The sequence below is a fragment of the Pleuronectes platessa genome, chromosome 1 (genome assembly GCF_947347685.1).
Source record: "Pleuronectes platessa chromosome 1, fPlePla1.1, whole genome shotgun sequence".
NCBI classification, from domain to species: Eukaryota; Metazoa; Chordata; class Actinopteri; order Pleuronectiformes; family Pleuronectidae; genus Pleuronectes; species Pleuronectes platessa.
The window spans coordinates 26245717-26273646 of NC_070626.1; the positions used below are offsets into that span (position 1 = coordinate 26245717).

General features: G+C 42.5%; 2 protein-coding genes across 11 annotated transcripts; both read right to left on the minus strand.

Moving 5' to 3' along the window:
• Positions 1-936: 936 nt before the first annotated feature.
• On the minus strand, positions 937-17668 carry secisbp2l (SECIS binding protein 2-like). Of its 9 annotated transcripts, XM_053423788.1 has the most exons (20): positions 17384-17668; positions 15780-15960; positions 15372-15509; positions 13428-13651; positions 11650-11977; positions 11381-11540; positions 10617-10840; positions 9941-9965; positions 9688-9803; positions 8913-9023; positions 8704-8814; positions 8051-8218; positions 7717-7858; positions 7333-7508; positions 7081-7213; positions 6821-6983; positions 5756-5976; positions 5234-5412; positions 4735-4954; positions 937-4272 (listed from the first exon to the last, which is right to left on the minus strand). In XM_053423788.1, exons 4-20 carry the CDS (start codon positions 13577-13579, stop codon positions 3644-3646), a joined length of 3258 nt encoding a protein of 1085 aa, XP_053279763.1. In that variant the 5' UTR covers positions 13580-13651; positions 15372-15509; positions 15780-15960; positions 17384-17668; the 3' UTR covers positions 937-3643. The 9 variants fall into 9 exon arrangements, with proteins under 9 accessions (XP_053279763.1, XP_053279756.1, XP_053279739.1 ...); XM_053423781.1 differs by lacking the exon at positions 15780-15960; XM_053423764.1 differs by lacking the exons at positions 15372-15509; positions 15780-15960 and having other exon boundaries at positions 9688-9800; positions 11402-11540.
• Positions 17669-17828: 160 nt separating this feature from the next.
• cops2 (COP9 signalosome subunit 2) lies at positions 17829-23344 on the minus strand. Of its 2 annotated transcripts, none has more exons than XM_053424168.1 (13): positions 23194-23344; positions 22682-22795; positions 22505-22582; positions 22300-22425; positions 22127-22216; positions 21950-22027; positions 21640-21814; positions 21373-21551; positions 21142-21194; positions 20593-20690; positions 20411-20493; positions 19930-19988; positions 17829-18433 (listed from the first exon to the last, which is right to left on the minus strand). In XM_053424168.1, exons 1-13 carry the CDS (start codon positions 23245-23247, stop codon positions 18289-18291), a joined length of 1332 nt encoding a protein of 443 aa, XP_053280143.1. In that variant the 5' UTR covers positions 23248-23344; the 3' UTR covers positions 17829-18288. The 2 variants fall into 2 exon arrangements, with proteins under 2 accessions (XP_053280143.1, XP_053280068.1); XM_053424093.1 differs by having other exon boundaries at positions 22300-22434.
• Positions 23345-27930: the final 4586 nt, after the last annotated feature.

Consider the following 27930-nt stretch of genomic DNA (forward strand, 5'->3'; position numbering starts at 1 on the left):
TGAACCTAATGCATGTGATATTCAAATGAGCTGAAAGAGCACAAGAGGAAGGGATTTAACTGAGACATTTGCATTTCCCTGTGATTTATCAGATCAATATAACCGACGCCGAGCAAAGTGTTTCACATCCTGCACTTATTCTTGATTAAAATATTATCATCCGTCCACAAAAAGGAGGGAGGGTAAACCGGAAGATACAGTCTTCACAAATATAACTGAGCATAAATAATTATTTCTGACATCTGGACTTTTTTTGCAAAACAACGTGATCACAGGTAACTTGACGTAAATGAGACAAAAAGATGTGAGTTCATTAAGATTCTGGGCAGAGGAGCTTTGTCACTTCCTTGTGGTCATTCAGTGAAACTGCAATCTGGGCCTAAAATAATTCATTTTTGGATTAATTAATTTTACGGAGGTTGTGTTTTCATCCAAGTTTGTTTGTTTACAGGATTACGCAAAGACTATTGAACAGATTGACACAAAACTTGGTAGTAAAATGCAGTGTGGGTCAGGGAAGAAGCCTTTACATTTTGGTGAGGATCCAGAAAAGGAGTCGGATCTAGATGCTTTTGTAAATTTTGTTTTGTTGATGTTTTCCCCTAATTTTATGATAATTCATGGATCTCGAGTTAAAGCTTGACTTGTTTTAAAGGGGACTGTACCATTCTAGTTTTGTCAATAAAATACTAGAAAACATATTTATGCCCTTACATTTTCTTGGAGCTAAGCGTGATTTGATCTAATTACTAAATCTAATTTTATTTCGTAAAAGGTCCAAAACAGAAAATAGTCAATTTACTCTCATAGACAAACGAACAGCTTCAAACCCTCACATTGAAATGAGACAAACTACTTTAGGTGCTTCAGTGAAAACTAATTTCTGTACATGATGAAACTCCCGGGTGAACAAAGCATGAGGCAACAAACCAATGATGTATTTAAACAGACATTTTAATGATGTTAATCACCTGTTCATATAGATTAAGAGCGATAACAGGATTATGGGAAACAGCCTCTAACAATGATGCTAGTGATGTACAGTCTGAAGGAGACGGCCTTAAATATCCATATAAAGACGAGGAACACGCTGAAAAAAGTACTTCATCGAACCGTTTTTTTTTTTGTTGTTGTCCGTTTTTGTTGTTCACATTAGTTACAAGACCTTAAACCAGTACTATATTTACATAGTGCAAAATACACACTTGCTGTCAATTAACATACTTCAAACACTGTGATGGAAGTCATGGCAACAAAAAGCCTACACACACACAGCGTACCTTGAATCAAACCAGAAATACTTTCATCAGTAAGACATTCAGGACATCTCCTATCTCAGGCTTCACATTGCATACAGCCCGACACACTGCATACACAAGGCGCACCATCATAGACAGGCAGAGATCTCACCATGATTCACTGTCAAATACCTTTTTTAATCAAATTGGATTCCAACTGTTAAAATGTTCTAACTATCAAATGGCTTTAAGAACAGGACGACTGTCGTTTTTTTTGTTTGTTTTTTGTTGATACAATGCAAAATCAAAGTCTCTTTTGTACACTTTTATTTACAAGGGTTTATCGTTAGCATGTGCATGACTGTGGGGGGACTGGTTTGACTCTGACCCGGAGGAGAGAGCGTCTCAGCTGTGGTGATGTTACTTTAAACTGGAGGCTGCAGTCGGGTCTGAGCTCTACAACGATTCACTTCAAACCAAACAAGTCAGATGTTTTTTTTTCTTTACAGGCTTTGGCACTTGTAAACTTCATTAAGACGAGTAAACACAAGCTTGTCCATTAGGTTAATTTGATTTAAGTGTTTGTTTGTTTGTTTAGCCCAGTACTTAAAATATTGCTGTTAATGACTCCAGTGAGTAACTTAAATACAAACTGTTTACTTTAACTTAAAAATATCAATTTGTCCCTTAAGGGTCGCAGGAGGAGCCAATCCCATCCGACACTGAGCAGGAGGCAGCGTACACCCACATGCAAACCCCACACAGGGAGGTCAAACTGGGCAGAACCTTGTTGCTGGGAGGCGACAGTGCTCAACACTAAACTTGCCACCAGTGATGAATCAGGTGAGGCTGGTGAGACACAGCTGGAGAGCTCCGCCCCAATCAGAGAACAAACACCACCACGGAGAAGAGGAGGAGCTTTTTCTTTTTTTATGAAGCACAGGCAGCACATGGGAACTGAGGTCAATCCCAGTCCGAGGACACAAACCCCAAACAGCTTCACAAATCAATGACACACCATTACACACCGCAGTAGAACCACCGAGACGAGGTTATATACACACAAAGCTTGTTTCGCTTCTTGGAAGTTACGTCATTTGAATCATCTGAATACAGAACGGAAAACAAATTAATTTGAATGTTAAGAAAAACAAAAAAAGGAAAACACTCTCAGAAGACTGATGGGTGGGAGTGGTTTTGGTAGAAAGACAGAACCCCTGACACTGTGATGTTCTGCGAGGAAAAGTAAAAACCAACCCAGCAGGGATACGAGCTACATCCATACGACAACGTTTAGGTAGGAAAATGGTGTTTTCAAGCTAAAACGATCTGTCCACAAAAAGCCTTTTGGCTCTAGAAACAGTTTGAATCCCTGTTCATACTAACATGCCTGAAAACGCACATCACGTCACCACTCACACACACTGGGCACGCACCCGCCAGAGTAATCAGGAATTTAGGACATTGTAAAATGAAGAATGTAACTTCACAACAGCTGTTAGCAAACACAACAGTTAACATGTAATTCATTACCCATGTTGTGGTTCTACACTGATAATCAAGGCTAGTGCCGCTTGTTTTCTTCTAGAAGTGGGTCAGGTCATGTGATGGGAGCCCGACGAATCAGCAAAGTTACGTCGTGGCCGGAAAGATCCAATCAGCATAAGCGGTCTATGTCATTGTTTCCCCTCAAATACCGGAACAGTGTGGATGTGAGGTGGATCTGTAGCAGGGATGAGTTTCAAACCAAAATGTAGTGATATGGATGTAGCGTAAGAAATGCACGTCTCTCCTGACCTCGGTGAGGTGAGAAAAACGCATGTTATTTACATAAATAAAACTAATAAACACAGCAAAATAAATGCAAACTACATGTGTCTGTAAACACATACACGCATCCACGCACACACACACTAATACTTGCAGAGCTGTAAACCTTCCTGGGCTCTGTGTAAAGTAAGATGGGAGCGAAGAGGTTCCAACCTTCCTTCTCTGTGAGCTACTGACAGCAACATTTCTTTAAGCGCTCATCACTTGCTCCCAGAAGAGTCCTCGGCTCTAAAAGAGTTCAGTTAAAGAGGAGGAGAATCAAAAGCTTCCCTCTGATTTCAAGTGTAGCAGGTTGTGGGCAGAATACATGTCACTACTATCCTTCATAATGGGTTGGCTGTTGGTTGGTCTGCGAGCCTGTGTGTTTGTAGGTTGGTCGGTTCCTCGGACACGTTAACGGGCTGCGTGTGAGTGTTGGTCAGTTGGTTGGATACCTGAGATTATGTCTAGTGTCAGGGGTTAGAGACAGAGGAGAGAAGCTGCTGGTGGCTGTGAAGAGGGGTGGGTGAGAGCCAGAGGACAGAGCGGATGACTGTATGTGAGGAGGAGGAGGAGGAGGAGGAGGATAAGTGGTTTCAGCCGGTGACCTTTTTAGCCTCCACTTGCTCTTGGTCCTCCTCCGACGTCGTCTCTGTGATGTCTGCTGAGTCAAGGTCCTCCTCATCCTCACTCTGCCCTCTCTCCTCCTCCTCTTCTTCCTCCTCATCTTCTTCCTCCTCGTCCTCCGTACTTTCCTGGCTCTTCCCCAGCTGCAGGTTTTCCAGGGTCTTTGACACCCAGGATTCGATGCGGCTGCTGAGGGTGGGCACCTCCACAGAAATAGGTTCAGGGGTGTAGTCCTCCTCCTCCTCTTCCTCCTCCTCTGCCTCTTCCAGCATCCCGGGGACGAGGGTGGAAGTGGTGGAGGTGATGGAGGAGTTCAGCGGACCCCTGCAGCTTCCATCCAACGAGCCAGTTTCTGTGCTCTGCTGTGAGGCCAGCTCCAGCCGATCGTCCACCCGCACCTCATCCTTCTCACCACTACCCTGCGTCATAGGCCCTGCCCTGGACTGGGGAGCGGTGGAGGCAGACGGAGCTGTGATGGTGGGGGCTGCCAGCGGCTCACTCTCCTTCTGGGCGACTGTGGGAGGTGCAGGGCGACTCTGCTCAGCCTCATCAGGCTCCGGAGCATCTGCAGTCTCCACAATACTCCTCCAGTTGGTCTCTGGTGAAATGAAAACATTTGTTAGGCTCAATTTTCTTATCTCAGCTAAATAACAATCAGGGGTCGAAGCAAAGTACATTAATTCAGATTCTGTAAATTAGTGCAATTTGGAAGAAATTACACTTATTTCCATTCCATGCTACTTCATACCTTCTAATCTGCTACATGTCAGAGGGATGAGCTTTTTACACACATTATATTGACATATGTAGTTGCTAGTTACTTCTCAGACAAAGGTTTTGTATAAAAGAAATGACAAAATCTAATAAAGATTCAAACTAAACCAGAGGTCCCAACTAGACATTGCAGTTTGGACTTCTGGTTTAGTTTTAAGGCACAAGACACACAATCCAATCCTTACACTTTTTATTAAGTAAATAATTGGAATAATTCTGATTAAAGATACCCCTTAAGAACTATGACAAAGATGAAAAGCAGAGAGACAGAAATGGGTGTTCTTACCATACTCCTTCTCATTGACTTCTGAGATTGGCTCGGAGAAGATGGAGCAGAAGGAGATTGCAGAAGCAGCAGAGTGGTTACGGGAGTGCCCCATGTGGTGAGGGACTTTCTTGTCGTTTTTCAGCGCCTCCTCGGCCTGCTCCTGCTCCAGAGCAGACACCATGTCCTTATAGGCCTTCCTGGCTTCTTCTGTCAGAGACACCAAGCGGTTGAAGAGACCCTGAAGGAGGTGGAGGGATTGATCGAGTTACAAAGAGGCACAAAGAAAAAAACGGAAACTGTAAAAGTCTGATGTATTTACTCAAGTGAAAATGTCAATGTCATACAGGGAAAACAATCTCCTTGGTGTAGTTAATAAATAAGAAACACAAGCTGCTCCAAGGTCCCTACAGCTCTATATTGTATGTGATATGTAGATTAGTGCATCAGACAGATGTACGGGTGAGTGATTAGGTGGGTGGGTGAGTGGATGGATAGAAGCAATTTATAAAAACTTTACTTTTATTGGCTGGCAGTGAGTTACCTCGGCTCCCGAATAGTTGAAAATGCCGACAACACTGACAGGCACTAGTTTGTTGACGCAGCGACCGAGAGCTTTTCTGCCCAGGGCAAAAACAAATGGGATCTCCTGCTCCCGAGCCATGGCAATCACATTGTACAAGGCTTCGTCCAGACCACCTGAAACACAGGAAATAATTAGTATTACTCAATTGAATCAAATACAAGAAAACCAATGTATAAAAGGACAGAAGAGGAATGACTCTGACAGGGAGTGAAATCCTGCTGCTTTGGACATTTCTAAAATGGGATAGAGGGCTGCAGAACCTGGCATCTATTAATGTGTGACTGATGAAGCTGGAATGCTGAACAAGCTGCTGCGACTCGCTCAAGAAACAAGTCAAGGGAAGCTGCAGATTTAGGTGAAACTTCTCTGCAGCTTTAAACATGTTCACAGCACAGTGAGACAATCTGATCCATAATTTGAAGCTGGTGCAGGAGACGGGTTTGTGACATTCTTCACCTTTGGCCTGGATCTTTTCACAGTTCGGAGAGATGATGACACATTTAATCTTCTGCAGCTTCATGTGCTTGGTGACCTCTCTGAGACCCATGACCAGGCGGCGTTTGGACTTGGCCTTGGTGGGATCGTTCTGGTAGATCCGCTCCTGGAAGCGAACCAGCTCCTGTAGCAGCATCGTCACGCTCTCGTCGATCTCCTTACTCAGAACCTGGTTACAGTACCTGTGGAGAAAATAAGACGTGAGGACACAGGACAATAAATCATGGAGGTATTTAAAACATGTTGTGACAGGCGGCCACACAGTGTAAGTGATTAATCAGGGAACACTGAGCGTAATGTGTATTTGTTGCTCCCACAATCGTGATTTGTTAATTTTCATCTACATTAAGTTTTAGGTTTTGGGAGTGTGGGCTCATCAAAACAAGCCGGTGAGAAAGTTTCTAAAGCTTCAAAGACCAAACAAGTAATTGAAAATGACAACCACTATTACGATGATTGTTGACTTCCTTAAAATTACTTTCCCTGCATGTTTAGACAAATATTCATGAACACATTGTTCTACTAACTTTGTAGTAAATGAATAATCTTTCACAAGGTTGACAGAGTGGTCTGAGGAAAGAGCATCAGGCTGGTCAGAGCTGAGGGGGGGGGGGGGGAGTTTGGCTACTGAGGCTTTTTGGAGGTTTTAAATGCTAAATCCGTTCGAGAGGGGTGGGCTGGGACAAAAGGCCGACAGCAGAGGACACACAAGGACAAAGCTGTGTTTGTGACCACTCGCATACATTTTTGCTGAGAAGGGACAGTGTGCTAGGCATCCTTGTCCTCTGCGACAATTCTTTATTGTACAGTTCCGCCCTTAAAAACACCAGTTAACTCTCAGTGTACGCTACCCACAGCCACGGATCTGTGAGTTTTTGAGTGGGACAAATATTTGCTTCTCAAACCCTTTTTTTGCCACCACATTCTGGATTTTTCAGACTTTCTAATGCCAGGGATTCCTACGAAAGGTCTTTCCTGTTCCAGGACTCGTTTCTCACTCCGTGTGGGATGAGAGTGTGAACTTACTCTCTGAAACGTCGGCTGTGGATCTTGGTGATCGCGTTGGAAGCCATGGGACTCCCGATGCCAGAGCTGGCAGGAGAACCCTGGGACACCGGAGTGATGCTGTACGGAGAGTTCTGGCTGGCTGGGGAAAGGGACGCATCACTGGGCACACTCAGACCGTTCTCTGTGGGAAAGACAACAGACCAGAAGTAATAAGAAACTGTTTGGGTGGATAAAAAAATAAATAGCTTCGAAGTGTCTTGATAGTGAATTGGCCTCACCTTCTTGGGAGGCAGGCTCCTGTGTAAGATCATCAGTAAAACGTATACACTCATCTCCATGTTCCTCCTGTCCTGAGGACTCTTGTTCCACACTCGTCTTCCCTTTCTTCCCTTCACGCTCCTTCAAGATGATCTAGAAAAAAGAATGACAATACAGAAGGTAAAAATACAGAGAGGCTTCTTAAAAAGACTCTTAAATAGCATGGTCCCCCCACCTCTCCTAAATCTAGAACGTCAACTGAAATCACCAACCTTCTTCAGGGCTGTTGGCCGTTTGACTTTGGGAATCTCCCTCTCCTTCCCCCTCTTGATGCGGGGTGCAGTGGAATCCAGGGCATTATGTGGGGCAGAGTACGGCTGCTGATGACCCTTCAACATGGATGGCAAGTTGATCAAGCCTGAGCTGTGGAATGGAGTGGTTGTTCCAACTGGAGGAAAGGACGACAAAGTTAGCAGAGTGTTACTGTGGCCATGTTTACAGAGGCTCATCTTTTAGCCGGTAACTCAGACTATTTCAAGTCACAGTTACTTTAACAGACAGTGTATCCCTTTATTGTAAATTAATGCAGGGATATAGTATTTTAAATGTTTTTTATTTCATGCCACTAGTTAATGTCTGACAGAGTCTATGAATACCTGTAAAAGACAGTGGTTTGGTGTTGGTGATTTGTTTGGCCTTCACAGCCTGCTGATGTTTCTCCAAAGCTGCCAGCATGTCTCCCAGGTCCAGCTCAACAGAGGTTTTACTCTTCTTCCCGGCTGCTTTGGTGAATGCCTCCTGCCAGGCGAGGAGAGAATTGACAGAACATGTTCACTACCTTGAAACAGTCAAATACAAGTGGAGATCAAGACGGACGGAGCGGAACTGACAAAACAAGGCACAGAAATGCATCAGCAGGTCGAAACAGTCAGACTGTTAAGTGTGAACCCGACCCTCATGACCAGCAGACATACTTGTACAGGTAAATACCTGTAATTTCTTCTGTTCCATGCTGATTTCAGAGTACTCCTGTGCAGTGGCCAGGGCAGCAGCCAGAGCCTTCTTCCTCTGGCTCTTGGCCCTCTTGGGAACAGACGTGGTGATGGGGATTGGTGTTTGCACAATGTTGATCGGAGAGTTTTCTGGTAGGTTATCCAGCTGTGATGCATGTAGAGACACAAGTGAGTGTTTAGTATGGGTCTAAAGGTCCCAAATGTCAATGATTAGACTTCCCTGTCTGATATTAACATCCCATCCACAGTGATCACAATATGCCAGGAGCACCACACCTTGCTACTAATTTCAGAAAGGCCCCATTTGCAGTAACAGTGAAGTTACCAAGAGGAGCAGTCAACACAAGTACTGTCAGTGCTAGACACTAATGATAATTCCAAGCTTCTAGTAGTTTAAAATAGTTACTCAAGCTTTTTGCCACTTTATTTATATTTTTTTTTACTACAGAAGTCTGGAGACAACTGCTCAGATCGAGCAACTCTCTCTTTTTTTTATACAAATAGTATCGAAAAAATATCGGTATCGAAATTCATGACTTGGTATCGAAACCTAAATTTTGGTATTGTGACAACACTTCTCTGCAAATAGTAATTATACTGAGAACTTTTTCATGAGGCACTTTCTCTTACCAGGTTTTTGGGCAGTTTGGGTTGCGTGTGTATCTGGGCTGGGGCAACTTCGGGTTTGGTGCTACGTCTGACAGCTCCTCCAGAAGGAAGATCTGGAAACTCATCTTCATCCTGACAAAGTAGAAAATATGATATATGAGAACCTAACATAAACCTCTGATGTTAACATCGAGTTATTGAAATGAAATTCACAAGAAACCTCCGCTGACCTCAAAGTAGAGGGGCTCTGGAGTGAGCTCAGTGCCAGTGGCCGCGGCTGGCTGCAGTCTTTGTTCTGACTGGTTGGGTGGCAAACGCCCTGGATAACCACTGTGGAAATCCTGAAAGGCAGAGAACAGAGGAGTCAGACAGGATTCTGCTATTCAACAACCTCTGTGTATTTGATTGATGCACATTGCACATAGAGTCGGGTGACTGCAACTTTGTATAAGAGAAGACTAACACACAGAAAATCCTAGTGGCTTTGTACTCTTTGTGTATATTCCTATTTTTATCTTATCGTTTTCTGCTATGCGTGAGTGAAACGTGTAGTTTTATGTAAGTGAAGTATGAACTGAATATGTTTTTTTAAGTGTTGATGGATTGCTCAAACTTCAGGGACGTGAGACGTAATATTAGTAATAATATTTTAACTTCACATGCCACCAAAACAACACTATGCTAATGATTAATGCTAAATATACTGTATGATTAGCATTTATAAAAATCTTCAGGGTTGTCAGATAATTACAAGAATGATAATTTCAGCAAGCAAGGTATGCTAATACTGCACATCTTGTTTTTGAAGTCAAAACCACAATAGGAAAAAGTCTGACTATTAAACTTCAGTGCCTTCTTGTTCACTTTTCTATTTATTTATTTTTTTGTTTCTTATCCCAAACCCCACTATCATCATTTGGACTCTGTTCCCCACAGTTGAATGGGGACTTGCTCTGTGACTTTCAGTCTTTTACTCAGTGTTTACTCCAGTGGGATCGACTGTACCTGTGAGAAGTTTCTCTGTTCAGGATTCTTCCTCTGCTCCGCTCTGTGAAACTGGCCGTTCCTGTCCCCCCAGGACTTTGGCGTCGCCTGAGAGGCTACATTCACCCAGGTATCTGCTACCAAATAAAAAGAACAATAGCAACTCTCAGGTAAAAGAAAAATGAATCTGTAAGTGATGAGATAACTATGGCTATGAAAGCATAATGTGAGGATATGAGGTTTTGAAAGATTGGAACACCTTGTTCAAACTTACATGTCATAACACCAGCCTCTACTCCCTGTAAGACACACAAAAGGGTTTAGACAAGTTAATGTCGTGTATTTTAAACATGCCAGTAACAATGTGAGGGCAAAGTTAATTTAAGGATTAAGTCTTGTGTGTTGTGGTATGTCCTAGTTTTTCTGCCAGGTGAAAATTACATCAAGCATCATTACTTCAGAGCCTGTTATGAAGTAAAGTATTATAGAGACAAATGCTCAGGCTGTGACTCAAGGGAAATTAAATTTAGACACACACACAGATATAATCTGGGGTAAGTCCACCTATCATACAAATCCATGACTATTTGCTTTGTAAAGAGCAAAGCAACGTCATAGCAGAAGCTTTGTTTACATTTCCAAATATGTATATGACGTCTAAATTATTAATAGATTTTTTGCAAATAAGTGACGTGGAGGTGAGCAAAAGGATTTGATTTAAATTGATCTTTTAACTAGTGTCCACATATTTAGTTTTTGTCTAAAATACATTGCGTAATTGAAGCTATAGATCCGTTCATTGTACTTGCTACTTCCTGACTTGATATCTGTCCAACTATTCTTATTTTGTGCTTCTGTTATGAAGCATAACTAATTTACAGGAGTATTAGGTAAAAACTATTTCTTCAAGACGTGTAAGATCTGGGGCTGATGGTAAGTAGCTCCCATACCATAGGTGCTGCTGCATGCTCTGCTGGTCGTTGTGTTACCCCTGCGGCCTGGTTGTGTTTGGGGCTACAGTATCCGCTGTCACTGTCTATATCTGCCTCACAGGTGCCCAGCTCGTTGAAGTTTTCAGCTGGATGGGACGCCCGTCTTCTCTTTGTTCGGTTCTTCCACAGCAGAGGACTGGCTCGCTCAGCAGCACATCGCCCTGACACCTCACCTGGGAAATCTGAGGGCAAAGGAGGAGAAACTAGACCTGAGGTCAACTTGTTGCATGGTGTGACACAGTGGAATAATACTTAACATGCAAGTGAGTTCAAAATAATTATAGGTGCTGGAGATTAATCCACAGAGACTCATTGAACACAGACTTTGACCTGGAGTTAACTGTAGGATGTTTTTCATGTGACATCAAACCATAAATACCAAAGCTATTTACACAGGCTCTGGTTTCTCGGCAGCAGAGATGACACAGATTACATCATGAGCTGCACATGTCAATCATTCTGACTGGAAACTCTGCATTCCAGGTCTTTCATGAACTTAAGCACAGGCATCATCAACCTGTAAGACCGGACACTGCTCTAGGCTGCATTGTGCTTCGCTGACAGGAATAATTATTGTAGAAAGGTAAAGCTGCAAGATGAATGTTTGGCGCCTGAACTTCCTTTCAGCTGCAGGATTCAAGAAAAACACTGAACCTGGCAATAAAATGTTCTGTCAAAAAATGTAATTCACCCTACAAGGAGGCACTTAAATGCATATTTACTTGTTGCCACAGTGTTTTTACCGGTCTGCTGTGCTGCATCAACCAGCATGACGATCTTGGTTCTACCATCGGGCCCCAAGGTGCACACCTCCTTCTGCACAGCTACATTCCTCGTTGGAGGCCGACGACCTCTTGCAGCCTGGCACACACCCAACTGTTGCTACAGGGGAGAAAAAAGAGGCAGGGTTACTGACGACATAAGGTGAGGATGATAAGAAACAAATGACGTACATGTGACAGTGTCACAATAAGGCTTGGACCTTCTGTACCTTTGGGAGAATGTTAGATCTGACCATGCCTCTCCCCCTCTGGCTGGCCATCCCATATGCTGGTCCCAGAGTTAGTGGCCTTTCCCCGACATCTGCCGAGACTGGGTTGATTACTCCAGTTTGCACAGGACCCGTGTAGGTGCCAGGGAAGGGCTGATAGAAGCCCATGACAGGTGGGCAGGGAGCCTGCATAATCTGGTAGTAAGCATACTCGTTGGATACAGGAGGCTGGGGGGAGGACAAGATGGGGTAGGCCAGGTACGGTCCACCAGGGGAAGGGTTAGGCTGCTGCCAGCGCAGCTCCCCTCCATTATACATCGGATGTTGCCTGTGAAACAGTAGAGTTTTTAAGTTCATTTCCTCAAAGATTTCTTGAATACTGTGCTTTGAAAATGCTGACTGTATGAAAATGGCATTTTAATAATTAGAGGAAGCTGGGCGATTGAGAAGCCGTCTAAGTCAAATCCAAAGTGTCCTCCCATAACACATTGACCTTATCTGTCCTCCTCCAGTAAATCAGGACATAAAGACTGTGACGTTCAGGGTGGAAAGAACCCACACGTGTTAAATGTGTCATAACCGGCATCATGGTGACTGCCCAAACACCAAAGAGGATGAGGAATTATTTGCCTTCCAAGAAAAATGGACATAATAAATAAAAGACAAGCCGGTCTGCGTAGTTTTTTTTCACACAGTCATTGTTATGAAAAGGCCAATCTGGAGCAACATCAAGCTCAGAAACATTCTCAACAGAATGAGTTTCAAGGGCGAGAAGGAATGTGCATGGATAAAGTTAACGTTAAGTGTGGCCCTTAAAAGATGTTCTAAAAATGAATTGCTCTTGATTGGAAAAAGTTAAAATTAATACACAAGACTGAACAAAACTATAAGTTGAGGTTGTGATAAAGGTCATGTTGTTTTAATACAAAACTACAGTATTAAGCTGTCAATTGTTATACATTACTGTAAGTCTGCACTATATGCCTGTATTATCTGAGACAGGAAGAGATTCAATATACACTGTATGTCAATTCAGACTTTGTATTGACAAATACCCAATTGTAAAAAAGTTCAAAGGTTTCTAAAACTTTGTGTTACTTAATCAAAACACTTTTCAGATTGTTTCCTTCTAGAAAACACAACAATAATGCGGGGGAGACTTTTTTTGTGCGCCGTAAATTTGATTAAAGTTTATTTAGGAAGACAGAGGCGGTGCCCGTGATGTGTGTGATGGCTGGTGAGTTAGGGAGTGTCGGGTAGTATGGAGAAAGCTCTCGATAAGGATCCAGAAGATATTTTCACAGCCGGCTTACTATAGTGGGTTATTTCCTTGCATTCAAATTGTGGGGAAGGAAACAAAGGGGCGGATGTGTGCAGGATACAGCAGATCACTCTGGACAAAGAAAGAGCCACTGGAAACACAAACTGGGCTTCCGTGTAAACTCTGGAACTCTGGGGAGGTTTCCATTCATAATTAAGCAGTCTTAAACAACAGAGCAATCGAATGGCTCTCACTCAGTACACTGTCTAAAGGCTGTGATTGTGATCTCTTTAGTGGAGCACAACATCAGGGACACGGCGTTCTCTTCTTCTTATTATAGTACAAAGAGTTATGCTGAAAATAGAATGGTCCAGAAGAGAGAAGGTGTTCTTGGGCAGTTCAAAATGGGGGCACCAGACTTCCCACAATTCCACAGGGAATGGCTAAATTTCTGCATTGTCCATTCTATTATTATCTTTAACCAGAGCGAGTGCCCCCCCCGATAGAGAAACAGTACCTGTTGGCTTGGTTCTCCTGGACAAAAGGGTAGCAGGTGATGAGGTAGCTTGGTATGGGAGTGGTTTCCACCCCTCCACCACTTCCTCCTCCTCCTCCTCCACCGATACCTCCACTCCCTCCTCCACCACCGGCCTCTCCAGAAAGACTCATGCTGACCAGGGTTCCTTCAAGACCTTTCTTCTGTGGGATGAATGGTTCCACTTCGGCTGAAAGCTTCACATCCTGCAAAGAGACAAATGAACAGCCATTAGGATCACACCATGAGCGACGGCAAGGAGCACAGAACATCCATCCATCTATCCATTAGTCACACTGCTTATCTGTTGAGGGTCATGTGGGGGCTGGAACCAATCTCAGCTGACATTATGAGAGAAGGAGCACAGACCTATTTGTCAAATTGCTGATATAAAGTTGCTCAAGTAAATCAAAACACTCTCTGCTTCCTTTTTTCTGCCTTCTCCATATCTTTATCGATGCGAGACAACACATAGCATTGAATTAATCTAATCGCCATTCCTGACCTAACAAATGGGACAGTTGTAGGGTGTTGTAGTTTGGGTTGTAAATTAGGTAAGTAAGTCAGATAGGCCTTAAAATCCAAATAGGTCTGAAGACAAAACTTTCCAACATCAGCTCTCAAAACACTGAAAATTACAACAGCATGACACAATCTTTCTGAGCCCAAGAATGTTGAGGGTCCTGAATGTCTGACAGGGACAAAGAGAGCTGTGCAGCCTCTCATTTATTTAGGGAAATGCATTTCCTCATTCTGTTCCAGTTTGTTCACAGTCTGCCTAGAGCTGGTTTAAGCGTCTAGTGACATACCTATCAAGTACAAGGTATATAACACAGCTGACAAAGGATTTTAGTTAAGTACACAAGTCAAAAAACAACTTTCGCCATTAAAACGGTTTCATTTTAATATGTTGATATGGGACTCTGTACCTCAAAGCCAAAAGGAGAGATTGCTAATTCTATAAATGGTAAAATCTGCTAAACTGTAGCTGCACTGAAAACGAGTGATGTAAGGTGATAGTAGATGTAGATTTACAGATTTAGTTTGAGGCATTAAATACTCTGTTAACTGACACAACAAGGGACTAATGTCAGGCTCAAACGTGTTATGGAGCCATAAACGGTTTTATCAAATGAAGGACTTAGCAGAGATGGAAGACCCTGACATCTACCATCTAGTGTTCAAACTGCTCCCCACAATAAGCAGTTTTTTGCCAAATGCAGAAAATGATAAGACTCTTCACATCAAATAAATCAATACTAGTTACCGGTCAGAGCAGAAAGTATATCTCTTTCTGAAGCTCTTATAAAGACTTGAAGGTATCATGGAACTTTGGGGAATCAGAAAATATCCAATCAAAAAATCATTAAAGCAATTCAGTCAAAAACCCAAAGGCACAATAATGAACTCATTAAGTCAGTGTGCACAGACTGCTGGTCTTCTTCTAGTCAGTCTAGTTTTATGCTTGTCAAGATTTATAGGTTGATCATATCAAGCCAACACCCAGACTGTTGTGGGAAACAAATGATAGATAAGACAGAAGGTCAAAGATTAGAGATCAGGTTTCGGATGGATTGATGACACAGTTAAGTATATATAGAAATGAGACAATCCTACATTTTCTCAGTTTAGAGGGATTATCAAAGAGTTGATCATGTCATGAAACTTTAAGTAACTGACATTTATAATTAGAAGCAAACATTTTTGCCATGACCGAAAAATAACACAACTTTCTTGTTTTGTTAACATTGCTCTCCGTCTAGAAGCATCTTTCACACCTCTCAGTTATCCTCACTTAACATCATGTTGACACTGGTCTACCCCAAGTTAGCAGCTCTGTGCGAGAGTTCCCATTCAAGATAATCTACTATTCTGCAGAGGATGAGGAAAGGTGACAGGGTTTAGAGTACAAAGACGCCCCCTCACTTCTGAAACAGTGGTCGGGATGCATGAATAGAGGAACAGTGCGGCCAGTGGATGTCAGACAGACAGCTATTGTTTCCCACTGCTACTGACTGTGGGTGGATCCCTCAGTTTTCCTTAGGTGATCTATAGGAATCCATCCTACCAAAAAAAAGAAAGAAAAAAAAAAGGTCATGGAATCTGTTTGGCCAGTTCACTACAAAATAAACTACAAATATAAATAAAAAAATTGTTTATAACTACGAAAGATTAATAACAGATGCTTGGACTGATATCACCAGGGGGATTTAACACCACAGCGTTTGGTCTGAACCTGTACGATGGCACAGTATGGCTGATAGGCTGTTGTTATAGGATTATGTTTGAGAGGATAAAGTAGGGACAGTGCTAAAGGATAAGCTAATTACATACCAAGCTGCAGCATGGAGGCAACGTGCACAGTCGCACACTAATGGTGAATCTTGAATTGTGAACGGAGAAATTGGACTAATTAGAAACTCGACTTTTGAAGAAAGGGGTCGAGTGCCGGTCCGAGGACGAATCTCTTGATTCAACCATCAGTCTTTGTGCATCTCTGTGTCGGTGAGAATAGCTGCGATTGTGAAAAAGACAATGAGGTCAGAACCCAGATGTGCATCCGCTGGCGATGACAGAACTCGGGGGGGAGGTTCAACTGGGGGCTACTGGTCTCACAAGCCTCTGTTTGTCCATGCGTTTTCACACCAGTTGCTTTCCACGTACCACCACCATACACTTGTGCCTCTGTACAAGAGCAGCAGGGTGGGCTGTATACGTACAGGAGCATGCAGATGCAGTTTATTAGGAACACCTACTACCAAATAAAATACTGCAGTCTGATACAACAGTGCTGCAATGACTCCTACCTCCATGGAGGCTGTGAGGTTTGGTTTGAGAGGAGTTGGCACAAATTCATGATAATTTATGAGGAGGTAGTTTTTAATGCTGTTGGGATTTTTGTGCAAACATTTTCAACTAGGATTCTCTCTGATAGCTGTTGGAAAAGCCTAACTTGTATAAATATGGAGGACAAAAGACAATAATTAACAATAACAAAAACACAGATGACCTTATAATTTTCATGCAGCAGAACTGTTGTTGTTGGCTTCTTCTGCATGTAGATACTAATCTTCAATCTGAGAGTAGTCAAAACATGTCTTGATGCAGCCCGTCCTGTGTGTAGACTCATCGATTTAACATGTTGCTGGACACAAACCGAGCACAGGCAGAACTTCCTGCATGGCGAGCAGCGTCGCAGGAATGTCATACATGCAGAAGAACCAGACATTCCTCCCGTGTCGGTCATGAAACCTCTCCGCCCCATCGACACCTCTTCTCCGGCTCAACATTCCTGCCGTGATTGAAACCTCTTGGTGGAATCTCCCTCTGTCTCTTCCCGGGCAGGTTTTTTTTTCCATACGGTCACATTCAAACACAAAAAGCTGAACACACGAGCTGCGCCGTCAACATGACAGCTGGGCTGCTTAGCTCCCTCCAGCTAGCTAGCGAGCCAGCAAGCTAGCTGGAGGGAAGCTAGCGTTTGAGCGCAGACTCGCTTTTAAAGGGTTTAACTCGCGTGAATGTTGTCATGAAAATACACTTATGTCGTTTTTTTAAAGAAGAGGATAAACACACGTGCAACGTAACCAATGGAAATAAATGCATTGTCCGTTTTTTGTATTTCACACTGAGCTGCGGGTACCGTTAGCTGTTTCAATGTTAGCTCACTAGCCCAATGGAATAACAGTGTCGCTGCTCCCTGTTGTGCTACATAACCCCACACTAGCTTATCTAAACGTAATGTACGTATCACAGCTGTTTATAGAGTCAACACCAGAGAAGTGGTTATATATATTACGTTCACGACAAAAGGAGAATTGGGCCTCGGCGGCTTAAAACTAACGTTACCTTCCCTCTCCCCCCCCACCCCACCCCACACACCACAAGCTAACATGTTAGCAACAGAAAAAGAAAAATGATGTTAAATAAACTCTCACCTTGTTGTCACTCGCGTCCATGTCAGTCAGCCTCGCCGCCGCGAACCTTCATCGGCCACAGGGTGGACGTCAGGAGCTGGGTCGCTTTAACTTCTCCATCGTCGACAGAAACGATAATAAGGGCGATGGTGCCGCTGGTGGTGGTGATCACCGGGGGCTCGAGGGTCGGTCTCCCCCTGCAAACTGCTGCTGCGTCAGCTGGCGGATCTCGGACCAGCCTGTGGTCGCGGAGCAAACTGCTGTCACTGTGGAAATGGGAGTCACCTGGAACGGAAACCGCTGAAGCCCAGAAAGCGTTGTTGTGGGTGTGTGTGTGTGTGTGTATGCGTGCGTTTGTTTTTATTGGCTCAGAAATGTGCATGAGCGTCGTGCGTGTGGCTGTAAAACATCACGGGGACACAGGGACTCGAGTCAAAGCGAAAGAAAAGTGTCTGCGGCTCGTTCATCAGTTAAAAACAGTTTTTATTCAACTCCACGTTCATCCCGTCACACAGTCCAAAGGCAGCTGAATCCTTTTTAGTGCTGAGAAGAAATCTGTTTATTACCAACAGTATACATTAAATACTGTGTACACGTTTTCATACACATTCTGGACTTTTTTAATGTTTTTTTTTTTAAAGTATTTTTTTTAATTTTTGTACAGAACTGAAACATTTTTGTGTGTTGCACATGGATCTGCCAATCGGGAAACATGAAAAAACAAAAATAAGTGTCGGTGATTTCCTCTCATCGGGACAAAACAACACACGTCTGGTGGTTCTCAAGTCTCCTTCGACTCGTTGGCATTTTTAAACCTGTGCTGTGTGTCTTGTCTCAGAGGGGTTTTACTGGAAGAAGCACAGTAGCATACGTTATGGATGTATTCAAACATGCCATTTTTCCTCGTCTCCGGACTGTACAGGCCATCATGTGAGCTTGCTAACGATGGCTTGGTTCAGAGAGTTCAGCTGATTTGTCCATTTGTCTAAAGCTGTGTAGCGAGCCCCCCCTCTCTTCTGGTAGTCCAGTTCTAGTAGCTGGTTAACTTGGTCAATGCGGCCGTGGATTGTGCTGAGGAAGAGAAGAACAGAGAGTGAGCAGCAGGGCCACACATGTTGAACTGGAGGAATATTAGATTAAATCAAAAGTGCATTGTTAAGCTTCCTGTATTTACACAGAAATGGTTTCGGACATTCACTCTGAAACTCTACAATAATAAGGTCTGGATTTTCTCTGGAGTTTCACTTTTGCACATGAAGCAGCAGGAGACTCTTTGGTCTGACATGTTCACAACTGGAAAATTCCCAGTGTTTTCAGGTGAGGGGGTGGCGCTGCATGCAGGACATGACACGTCAATTCCTCTGCAGAGATTAGTGTTTTGTTTACATCAACACGTGTGAACCCATATCCCCAAAAGCTCTTAATTCTCGCTGTCTTTTCAAGTTGACATCTTCATCTTCTATGTTTATGGCTTTTTTTTTTTTCATCCGCAGATGTTTGTATTCTTTTTTCTTTCAGTTCTGCGTCCATCACATGCTAGAAACGTCATCAAGGTGCCAACTCGCTCACGGTGAATCCTCTAGATTATTTCTTGTTGTATTCTCAATTTCAGGAGATTATGCAGAGATCAGGGCACATCTGAAAGCAGCTAAAATCTGATATGGATGCTTACTGTAATGTGAGACAATGCAGAAATGAAAACAAAAAACATTTCTTCAGGTAGCAGTAAGATTGTGCAACCAGAAATGCACATAGTAGAAGCACCGGCACACGACTGCACTTTAACTCCGGTTTGACCCACTTGACTGCATAATTCATTTCTGTCTGTGAGAATCAATGGCTTATGTGCAATCCGTTGTATATTTATATATTTCACATGCCCTTACATTTGTAATCATGCATGTAGGGACGTCACGTGAACCGATACTTTGGGGACAAGTCGATGCCAAAACTCTAAAAACGTCACGGAAGTCTTTTGTTGCAGTACTGAAGGTACCGAACAAGACCGACCCACCGCTGCAGGACGGTTGATTCTGCATCGGGGCAGCCGCTTGTCCTCCCACCTCGCTCCCCCGCTGACCTGCGCTCACTTTGCACTATTCAGAGGTTCTTGGGACCTGTGCAGCGCTTAGCGTTTGCTTTGTGCTCGTTTGGTTTGGTCTGGAGTTTATTAGACACTTATTTAAAACAGAGTGACAGAGACGAGCAGACACACGCACCCACATGCGTTCCTGCGGAGGGGGGAGAAGGACCTTGTGTTTTTTTGTTTGTCTTTTAAACAAGGGATTTGTATTTGTCTGCATTAAAATGAGTGGTAATAATGAAAACACAATCCCTTCAACATCGCAGAGCATTATCGCCAAATGTAAAAACGATGAGGTAAATATTTCTCTGAACAGCTTCAGTACTCATCAAGTGAGAGTAATCTGCGGCTTTCACTTGCAACACATTGTTCTCACACCGGTCTGGACAAAATGAAGCCTGCTATGAGGAAATAAAACTCTTTACAGGAAGGTAGTTATTAAATCTCTTAGACTTCTCAGCAATAACATGAGAGAAAAACTTACTTATCCAAGATACACTGCACCAGCAAACTCTCCACATCACAAACGTCAATGTTCAGCTCCTGAAACACAACAACAAATCAGACTCATCCTCAAATCTCTAAAGAAGTTGATCAACTAGTCTTATTTAATATTAAAGAAGTGTTAGATGTGTTAACAAAAGACGCATGGAGAAAGTAAACCATGAAATAGCGTTTGGCCGGATTTTCTTATATGCGTATATGCCGGATTTTCTTTCATAAATATCTCTACACTATCTATAGAGGAATAAAAAAAAAAATCATCAAAAATGCCCAATCTCACAATGTTACAGAAATTGAAAAATAGTCCTCAATCCTCAATGAAACCATAACTTCCTTGTCGAAGAATGTGCAATGGCCTTAAGTGCAAATATTGTCTAATAATACTCAAAGAGAATGTGATCAAAGAGTAAAGACAACATATAGTCACTGCGCAGGACTTTTTTTTTATGATGTAGACTTACCTTAGAAATGAAAGGGATGTGTATTCTTGTGTAGGGTTTGATGAGTTTGATAAGTACTTGAGTTCTAATGTTTCTCAGGAGCTCTGAAACACAACATCGCACAATCAGCCACACACTAAAAACACAGCACTTTTTCAACGGATGTATTGAAGATGTGGACTGAGGTCCCGGTCGCCACTCACCCTCTATGTGCTCTCTAATGAAGGGGTCGTCCATTATGTTACTGTGATTTGTTTTCAAAATTTTCTCAAATTCAGTAATGTCATTGTTCTGGTAGGCGCTGGAAAGGAAAAACAGACATTGTTGTTATAGTGTGTACATTGTGATCCGCGAGCCACAGAACAACTCTCATCCAAACACATCGCATTGTATGTAAACATTGTTCTTATCACAGTTTTGGGTGTGGATTCCTGGCTATTAAATGAATAGGAAGGCAATATAAGGTCCGTCCATCTGCACACAACCAAGCTGTTAAACTAGGAGGCAATCTGTCAAGAATCTATGTCAGATAAAATATTTTCAAAACTTGAAAGGAGCAGCTTTTATAGTTTGCATTGTCGGTCCATTTGTATGATTTCAGCCATCAACAATAACATGAGTCTCCTCATCAACTCAGTTGTGACACGAAGATGCAGAGTCAAGTCCTAAATGCCGAGTATGAAATGTTACAACACATAGAGGAGAATAATTGTGTTATGAACAAAAGCCATCTCACCAAACTGCATGCTTACCTTACTAAGTTTGTCATTGCTAGGATCTCTGGGTCGTTTTTGTAGGGTTTGGCCTTTGAGGAAAAAAAGAACAATATAAATGGAACTTAAAAATCTTCATATACATTCAGCAGTTCATTCATTTATCCAAATTGCCGGCTTCAAAAACTTATGAGGCAACTAGTCGTCTTTTCTCTTGTTTCATATTCTTGCAGTACATGCAAAAGTAAACATGCAAAACAAACTTTATACCTCTTGTGAGTCAAATGGGTTTATTCCTGACTTCATCAGCATGTTGGCTAAGACCAGGTACTTCAGGCATGTTGTCCTTCGTGGGCTTCCGGACTCATCGTAGTTTTTAAAGGCCTCAAAGAAGTCTGTGTGAGCTTTCTCAAACTCCCCCTCCCTCAGGTGCATCTTCCCACCACACTCTGTTTGGGAGCAAACAAGAACAGGTCGTTCAGCAAACAGCCACAACAGTGACTAACACAACACAAAGCTACACGTCCACCATCGTACCTCTGATAACTCCCATGATGAGCGGGTGAGGAATGGCAGATTTGATGTGAAGTGACTGCTCATACAGGGCTTTCAATTTCTTGTTGTTTTTCTGTGCTGTGTACATCTGGATCTCCAGAGCGTAGATCTCCAGCAGCTGTGTGCCTTTCTTCAGATCATCCTCCCCATCATCTGTCTGCATGTCATTAAAAAACAGAGCAATCACCTATTAGATAATGAGGAATTCAAAATAGCAATTATTCATATCAAGTTAAAGCAAGACGTTATTGCATGTTCAATAAAAATAAAATTGTAATAATGACCCAATTACCTGACATGACTGATGAAGTTGCCTAAGGATCTTCTGCAGTTTCCCATACTCTTCTCTCTCCAAGTACAGCTTCCCCAACTACAGGGGAGGAATGAAAAAACAGCATTTCTCAGCACATGTTTTCCTGGGAAATGATGTTGTGAGATAAACTGGAACCAGTGAAGAATCTGTGTGTACCTTTGTGTTCGTTTTAAACCACAGTCTGTCATTTTTTGCATCTTTCAAAGCCTCGAGTGTGGTTTCATAGAACTCCTGTAGCAAGTCCATCTAGCAACATGGGAAACACGATTAAGCATTTCAAATAATTGATTCTCAAAGTATCTGGGTTTTACTCCGTCTCTTGTTCATACCTGTTTGGAGGTAGAGATATAGTCCAGGATGGAGTTGATAGACTTCTCCGAGTAGTTCCTGGTGACGGCACTTCTGATGTACGTAAGCAGCTGCTTGTACCGGTTCATCATCTCTGGGAAGTTGGTCTGCAGGGTCAAGATACACGGGAAAACAATCACTCATCACATAGTCATTCACTTCAACAGCACATGTTGCGCGGCATACCAGCTTGAAGTTGATCTTGATCATCTGCTTCAACGCTTTGAATCCCCATTCTCCTTTCTCTCCCTCCAGCTCCAACACCTGAGAAGGGCACGAGATCGAGAGTTGTCAACACAAGTCCCATCAGACACACACACAGTGACAGACAACATGTTGTGTTAGGCAGCACCAGCACCCCACCTTCTGGAAGCTGCTGAGCGCTGCTTTGGGATCATCCTCCTTCAGGGCTTTTGAGTTGTAGTACTGGTTCTCGAGGTCCACGTTGGGCTCCGAGTTGCTGTCCTCTGAGTATTCCTGTTGTTGGAGCACATGCACATTCGTGAATAACACACACCAGTAACTCTTAGCTAGCTAACACACCGCTAATCGTGGCAAACAGTCCTTCTCTCCACTACCAGGGCGTGTTGACCAGCTTGTTGTTGTTTACTGGACAGTGACACATAAACGGCTAAAAGCACAAACCCTAAATTAGCTTCCCGGCTCGGTTGCTGTTTATTAACAGTAGCCAGGTAGCCTAGCGGCGATAGCCAACTGCCGTTAGCCCGCTAGGAGGCTAACGACAGTCATCCGCCCTCAGCTTAATATTAGCCGACAAGCTAACTAGCTAAACAGCTACCCCCAGCCCGCACTGTGCAGTTAGCGCCCAGCGGAACACAAACATGGAGGCTTCGTTTGAATTCGGTCGCAAATACCAGGTCGTAGTCCTCCTCATCGTCGCACATGAAATCGTCTTCCATGTCGGACATGTCGGCGATGTAGCTGATCCGGCGGCGGAGACAGACGCTGGCCCCGGCCTGTGCTGTGTTTGGCAGCGGCGGTGAGAGGACGGTGTGTCAGGCAGGGCTCACGGGAGCAGGAGCCGCTTCACGTCCATAGATGGCGCTGTTGGATCGTCTCAGATAATAAGAAGCGAAATTCTACTTTAAAAGAGGATTCACCAGCTGCAGTGATCTGGATGTAGAAGTGTGATGTTTCTATAATATAACTTTTATATAAGTTTACCTGGATGTAGAAGTGTGATGTTTCTATTATATCACTTTTATATAAGTTTACCTGGATGTAGAAGTGTGATGTTTCTATTATATCACTTTTATATAAATTTACCTCGATGTAGAAGTGTGATATTTCTATAATATCAATTTTATATAAGTTTTTCTGGATGTAGAAGTGAGATTTTTCTATAATATAACTTTTATATAAGTTTACCTGGATGTAGAAGAGTGATGTTTCTATAATATAACTTTTATTTAAGTTTATCTGGATGTAGAAGTGTGATGTTTCTATAATATAACTTTTATATAAGTTTACCTGGATGTGGAATAATGATTTTTCTATAATTTAACTTGTATATAAGTTTACCTGGATGTAGAAGAGTGATTTTTCTATAATATAACTTTTATGTAAGTTTACCTGGATGTAGAAGAGGGATTTTTCTATAATATAACTTTTATGTAAGTTTATCTGGATGTAGAAGTGTGATGTTTCTATAATATCCCTTTTATATAAATTTACCTGGATGTAGAAGTGTGATATTTCTATAATATAACTTTTATATAAGTTTATCTGGATGTAGAAGTGTGATGTTTCTATAATATAACTTTTATATAAGTTTACCTGGATGTGGAATAATGATTTTTCTATAATTTAACTTGTATATAAGTTTACCTGGATGTAGAATAATTATGTTTCTATATGATAACTTTTTATATAAGTTTACCTGGATGTAGAAGAATGATGTTTCTATAATTTAACTTTTATACAAGTTTACCTTGATGAAGAAGTGTGATGTTTCTATAAAATGTCATATATAAATATAACAATTTAATATGTTACGTCACAAGTAACAAGTGAAACAAGTTTTCCCTATTGTTTAAGCATTTGCGTCAAATTCATCAAGTGATCATTACTGTATAATATATATTATTTGCTGAAAACTATTGATATATTGATAAGCTCATCTCACGATGCAGATAGTAAAGGTGCAGAGAGTTTTAATTACTTCACTGGGTGGTCTCACAAGTAATAGCACTGTCTTGAGCTTATCAACATCAACCACTACCTCAGAAACTGTAGCGAGAATACATTCAATGACAAACAAGAAATAATCAGAGAGAGCTTACACAAAAAAAAAAAAAACTACAACCACATCCCTCACATTCAATGGAGCCTGAGTGCTTAAGGTTCTGAATCTGACCCACTGAAGGTGTGAACACTTTTCCAAAAGCTCAGTCACTGGCAGGTCATGTTCAGTGCTTCCCTCAGAAGTCTAGAGTAGATTACTTTTTAGAATACAGGACAAGATGGTGAATATCCCTTGTATATACTGTGAAGTAGCTCCAAAATATTCTTACATATAGACCTTGAGTTAACGTGTTAGTTTCCACCACTGGAATCATCCCTTGAACTCCTGTGTGAACCGGACTCGTGTTAAATGGATCTTGCGTGAATGTCTGGGTCATTGGCGTGCGTCACGGCCCTCCACGGCCTCGCTGTGGCTCATCCCACATGCAACCATGTGAAAGATTTTATTACTGAAGACATTACTTTCCTGTTCCGACAATTTACGCAATCGACTTGTGTGTCCGCAAGTTATGTGTCATAGGTTTATTTCCAAAAAGTAATGAGAGCGGGTGAAAAACTCAAGTCCATCATCCTAAGCCGTCATAATATTTACACTATCCAGACATGAATCACCACCACCGCTGCTGGAGGGGAGAGTGTATTCACACACTGACGTGTAACTCTAAAGGCAATACGAAGTGTCACAGACAGTGCACGCTCCTCACTCATATTGTCTTTTATGTGTGCACTGACAGATTTATTTCATCTCTGATATGAAGCCATGCTGCGGGTGTTGACTATGGTTTTCACACAGAAACATGCAAATATTCTAATTGCTGCGCATCAGATCTGGTGACTCCCATTAGTTGCATGTGTGAGATGCATCATTCCATAGGCGGTGAGTCCACTGCATCAACAACAGAGTCTGATGTGCTTCTCTACCGGAGTCAACAACACCAAAAACACACACTGCGGGTCTGAGACAAAAGACACGTGGGTGCTGGTACACCCTGAGTTGTCATCGCAGCATCCTCACACCCTCCTGAAATCACACGGCTGAAATACGCCATTCTAGCCTCAGACTGATTGATCCGTCGACACATTTACAATCTCCTTTATCTCACCGTGTCCTTGGGGAGATGTTGCGGTTCTTGACGTTCACAGGAAAACCCCTTCCAGCCCGAGCAACTCCATCTAACAGACCCACTCAGTGCCAAAGACTTTTATTTATCCGACTGTGCCAGGGAGATGGTGCGATAAACACAAGTTCATCATACCTACCATGAACCTTATTTAGAGATCGAAAGAGTGGTACAAAGCCTTATAAACACCTTCCGAGAAGCCCCTCTTCTTTCAGATAATCTTTGATGACTCATCTGATGAAAATAGGTCATTTGTAATATTCCTCCGGCGTGGATGTATACACTGGGTTTCATAATCCGTTTAATCTTTGGTTGCCAAAAACTGTTTTATGCCGAACCTAATAACCTTAATAGAGTTAATATAATCTAATTTCTGACAGTTCCTTAAACATGACACGAGAGCCTTTAATACATCTCCGGCGTGGCATCTGGCAGCACAAGCCTGTGTACCTCTCTCAGCAGGCTGTCTGCTTGTATACTCTACACACCGCCGAAGCTCTCACACAAGGGTGCTAATCCTTTTTGTACGGCCGCCAATTCCCTTTAGATCATTACTCATGCATGCACACAAACACACACGCAGGCACACACATGGTAATTCACATCATGTGTGTACAGTATATTTATGCTCTACTATACACACCTGCTTGATCCTGTGTGCCTGTGCATGCACATATTGTTAAATGCCCCCAAAAGCCTGCTCAGTTGCCAGCCTCGTACAACCTACCCTGAGGTCATCGAAGCTGTTCTCACTTCTCGACTTGTGCAAGATGCGTGACTAGCCGGTTTGTTTTTCTCTTTTTATTTTTTTTGTTGCTGTTTTCATTTTTACAAGGTATGTAAAAGCGTGTCTCGATTTTATGCAACAACTTCCCTCAAGTGGGGGGTGTTATTACAGATGAAATCCAATTTCCAAGAGCTGAACCAGCCGCCGCAGCCAAGTCCACACGCACGCCTCCTGCATCACACGCTAGCATAATGTGGTATGTGTGTGGTATGTGGGCTGGGGCTTGGGGTTTTTATTTTTTCAAGAGTTCGTCTGCATCATAAATTAATTGAGGCTAGAAAAACGTTTGGGTTAGCTTGTGGATACAGTGGTAAGTAGGACAACTCAATTAAGGGTCAATTAGCAATTGCAAATATGCAAAACTCCTAATAAGAAGCAATTGACATGTTGGAACATGTTGGAATCCTTTTTTAATCTTCTTCACAAGAGTTCGAGGAGAAGAATAATGTCACTCTCTTGCTCGTACATATCTTAACATGCTCTGAGCAGACGGGGAAAAACCTCTCTTTCAGCACCTCTAAAGTTCACACTACACAGAAAATCATGTTTGTTTAATTCGTGCAAAAACCTCGGTGTCAAATCAAAACTTAGTTTTACCGAGGGGTTATGTTTCAGACTATTTCTTGGCCAGCTGCCTGTCTGTGGCCCCAGGACTCTTGAAAGTAACTGCAAGTACCTGTTTCTTATTAGGTTTGCACTACTCCTTTAAGGATTACATTCAACACCCATTAAGAGACATAACAAATGTGATATCAGAACTATCTGTGGTGACTGTCAACTGAGATTCTTTAAACATTTTTTCAATTATCCCACACAATCATAGATTTAATATAATGACTTGTTTGGAGACAAGGGCCGATGGCATGAGTTTATTATTGTTTCATAACTGCAGACATGTCACGAAGTCCAGTTAAGCCAAAGCTTTCCCTGCACCACAGAGCACCAGAATATCCCTCCCACACTCGTTGATGTGACTTCCCCACGACAATGGCAGGCTAACAGCTCTAAGCCGTCCTGTTTTGATTATTCTCTTTGGCAGATGAAAATAAAAACAGCTGTGTGGCATTAAGGACACATCCTGGATGCAGAGTGCATGAGGAGTCCCTGTGAAATACCCTGTGACCTCTCCTGCCCTCTCATTTCTCTTCCTCCTCTCCATCTCGCCTGGTGCATTCATCCCTCTGAGTTTGGTTTTAGAAAATCAAAAATAGGAGACAGGGTATATTTAGAAGCTCTTACATATTTTAAATGCCGAGGCTGAGACTATGGGACTGGTGGTTTCCTCTGTCAAGTTCATTCAAAGCAACAGGACCGCACTCGGCACCACAGACCATTCCATTCAATCTGCTTCAAAAATAACTGAACTTTACAATTTCAAACTGGGTTCAGTGCGTACAGTCTAATTGTTGGAGAAGGTGACGTGTCAATCCGTGTCTGAT

Bases quoted from the DNA above. Each gene is read 5' to 3' on its own strand.
- secisbp2l (XM_053423735.1), bottom strand. From the start codon at position 17,404: ATGGACGCGAGTGACAACAAG. The intron at 9,966-10,616 runs GTATGGGAGCTA...TGTGTCTTACAG, and splicing joins AGCATGCAGCAGCACCTATG to GGAGTAGAGGCTGGTGTTAT. The intron at 8,815-8,912 runs GTCAGCGGAGGT...CTACTTTGTCAG, and splicing joins CAGAGCCCCTCTACTTTGAG to GATGAAGATGAGTTTCCAGA.
- cops2 (XM_053424093.1), bottom strand. From the start codon at position 23,247: ATGTCCGACATGGAAGACGATTTCATGTGCGACGATGAGGAGGACTAC. The intron at 21,195-21,372 runs GTATAAAGTTTG...TTTTCCTCAAAG, and splicing joins ACCCATTTGACTCACAAGAG to GCCAAACCCTACAAAAACGA. The intron at 18,434-19,929 runs GTAAGTTTTTCT...TCTCTTCCTCAG, and splicing joins GTGCAGTGTATCTTGGATAA to CACAATCCACGGCCGCATTG.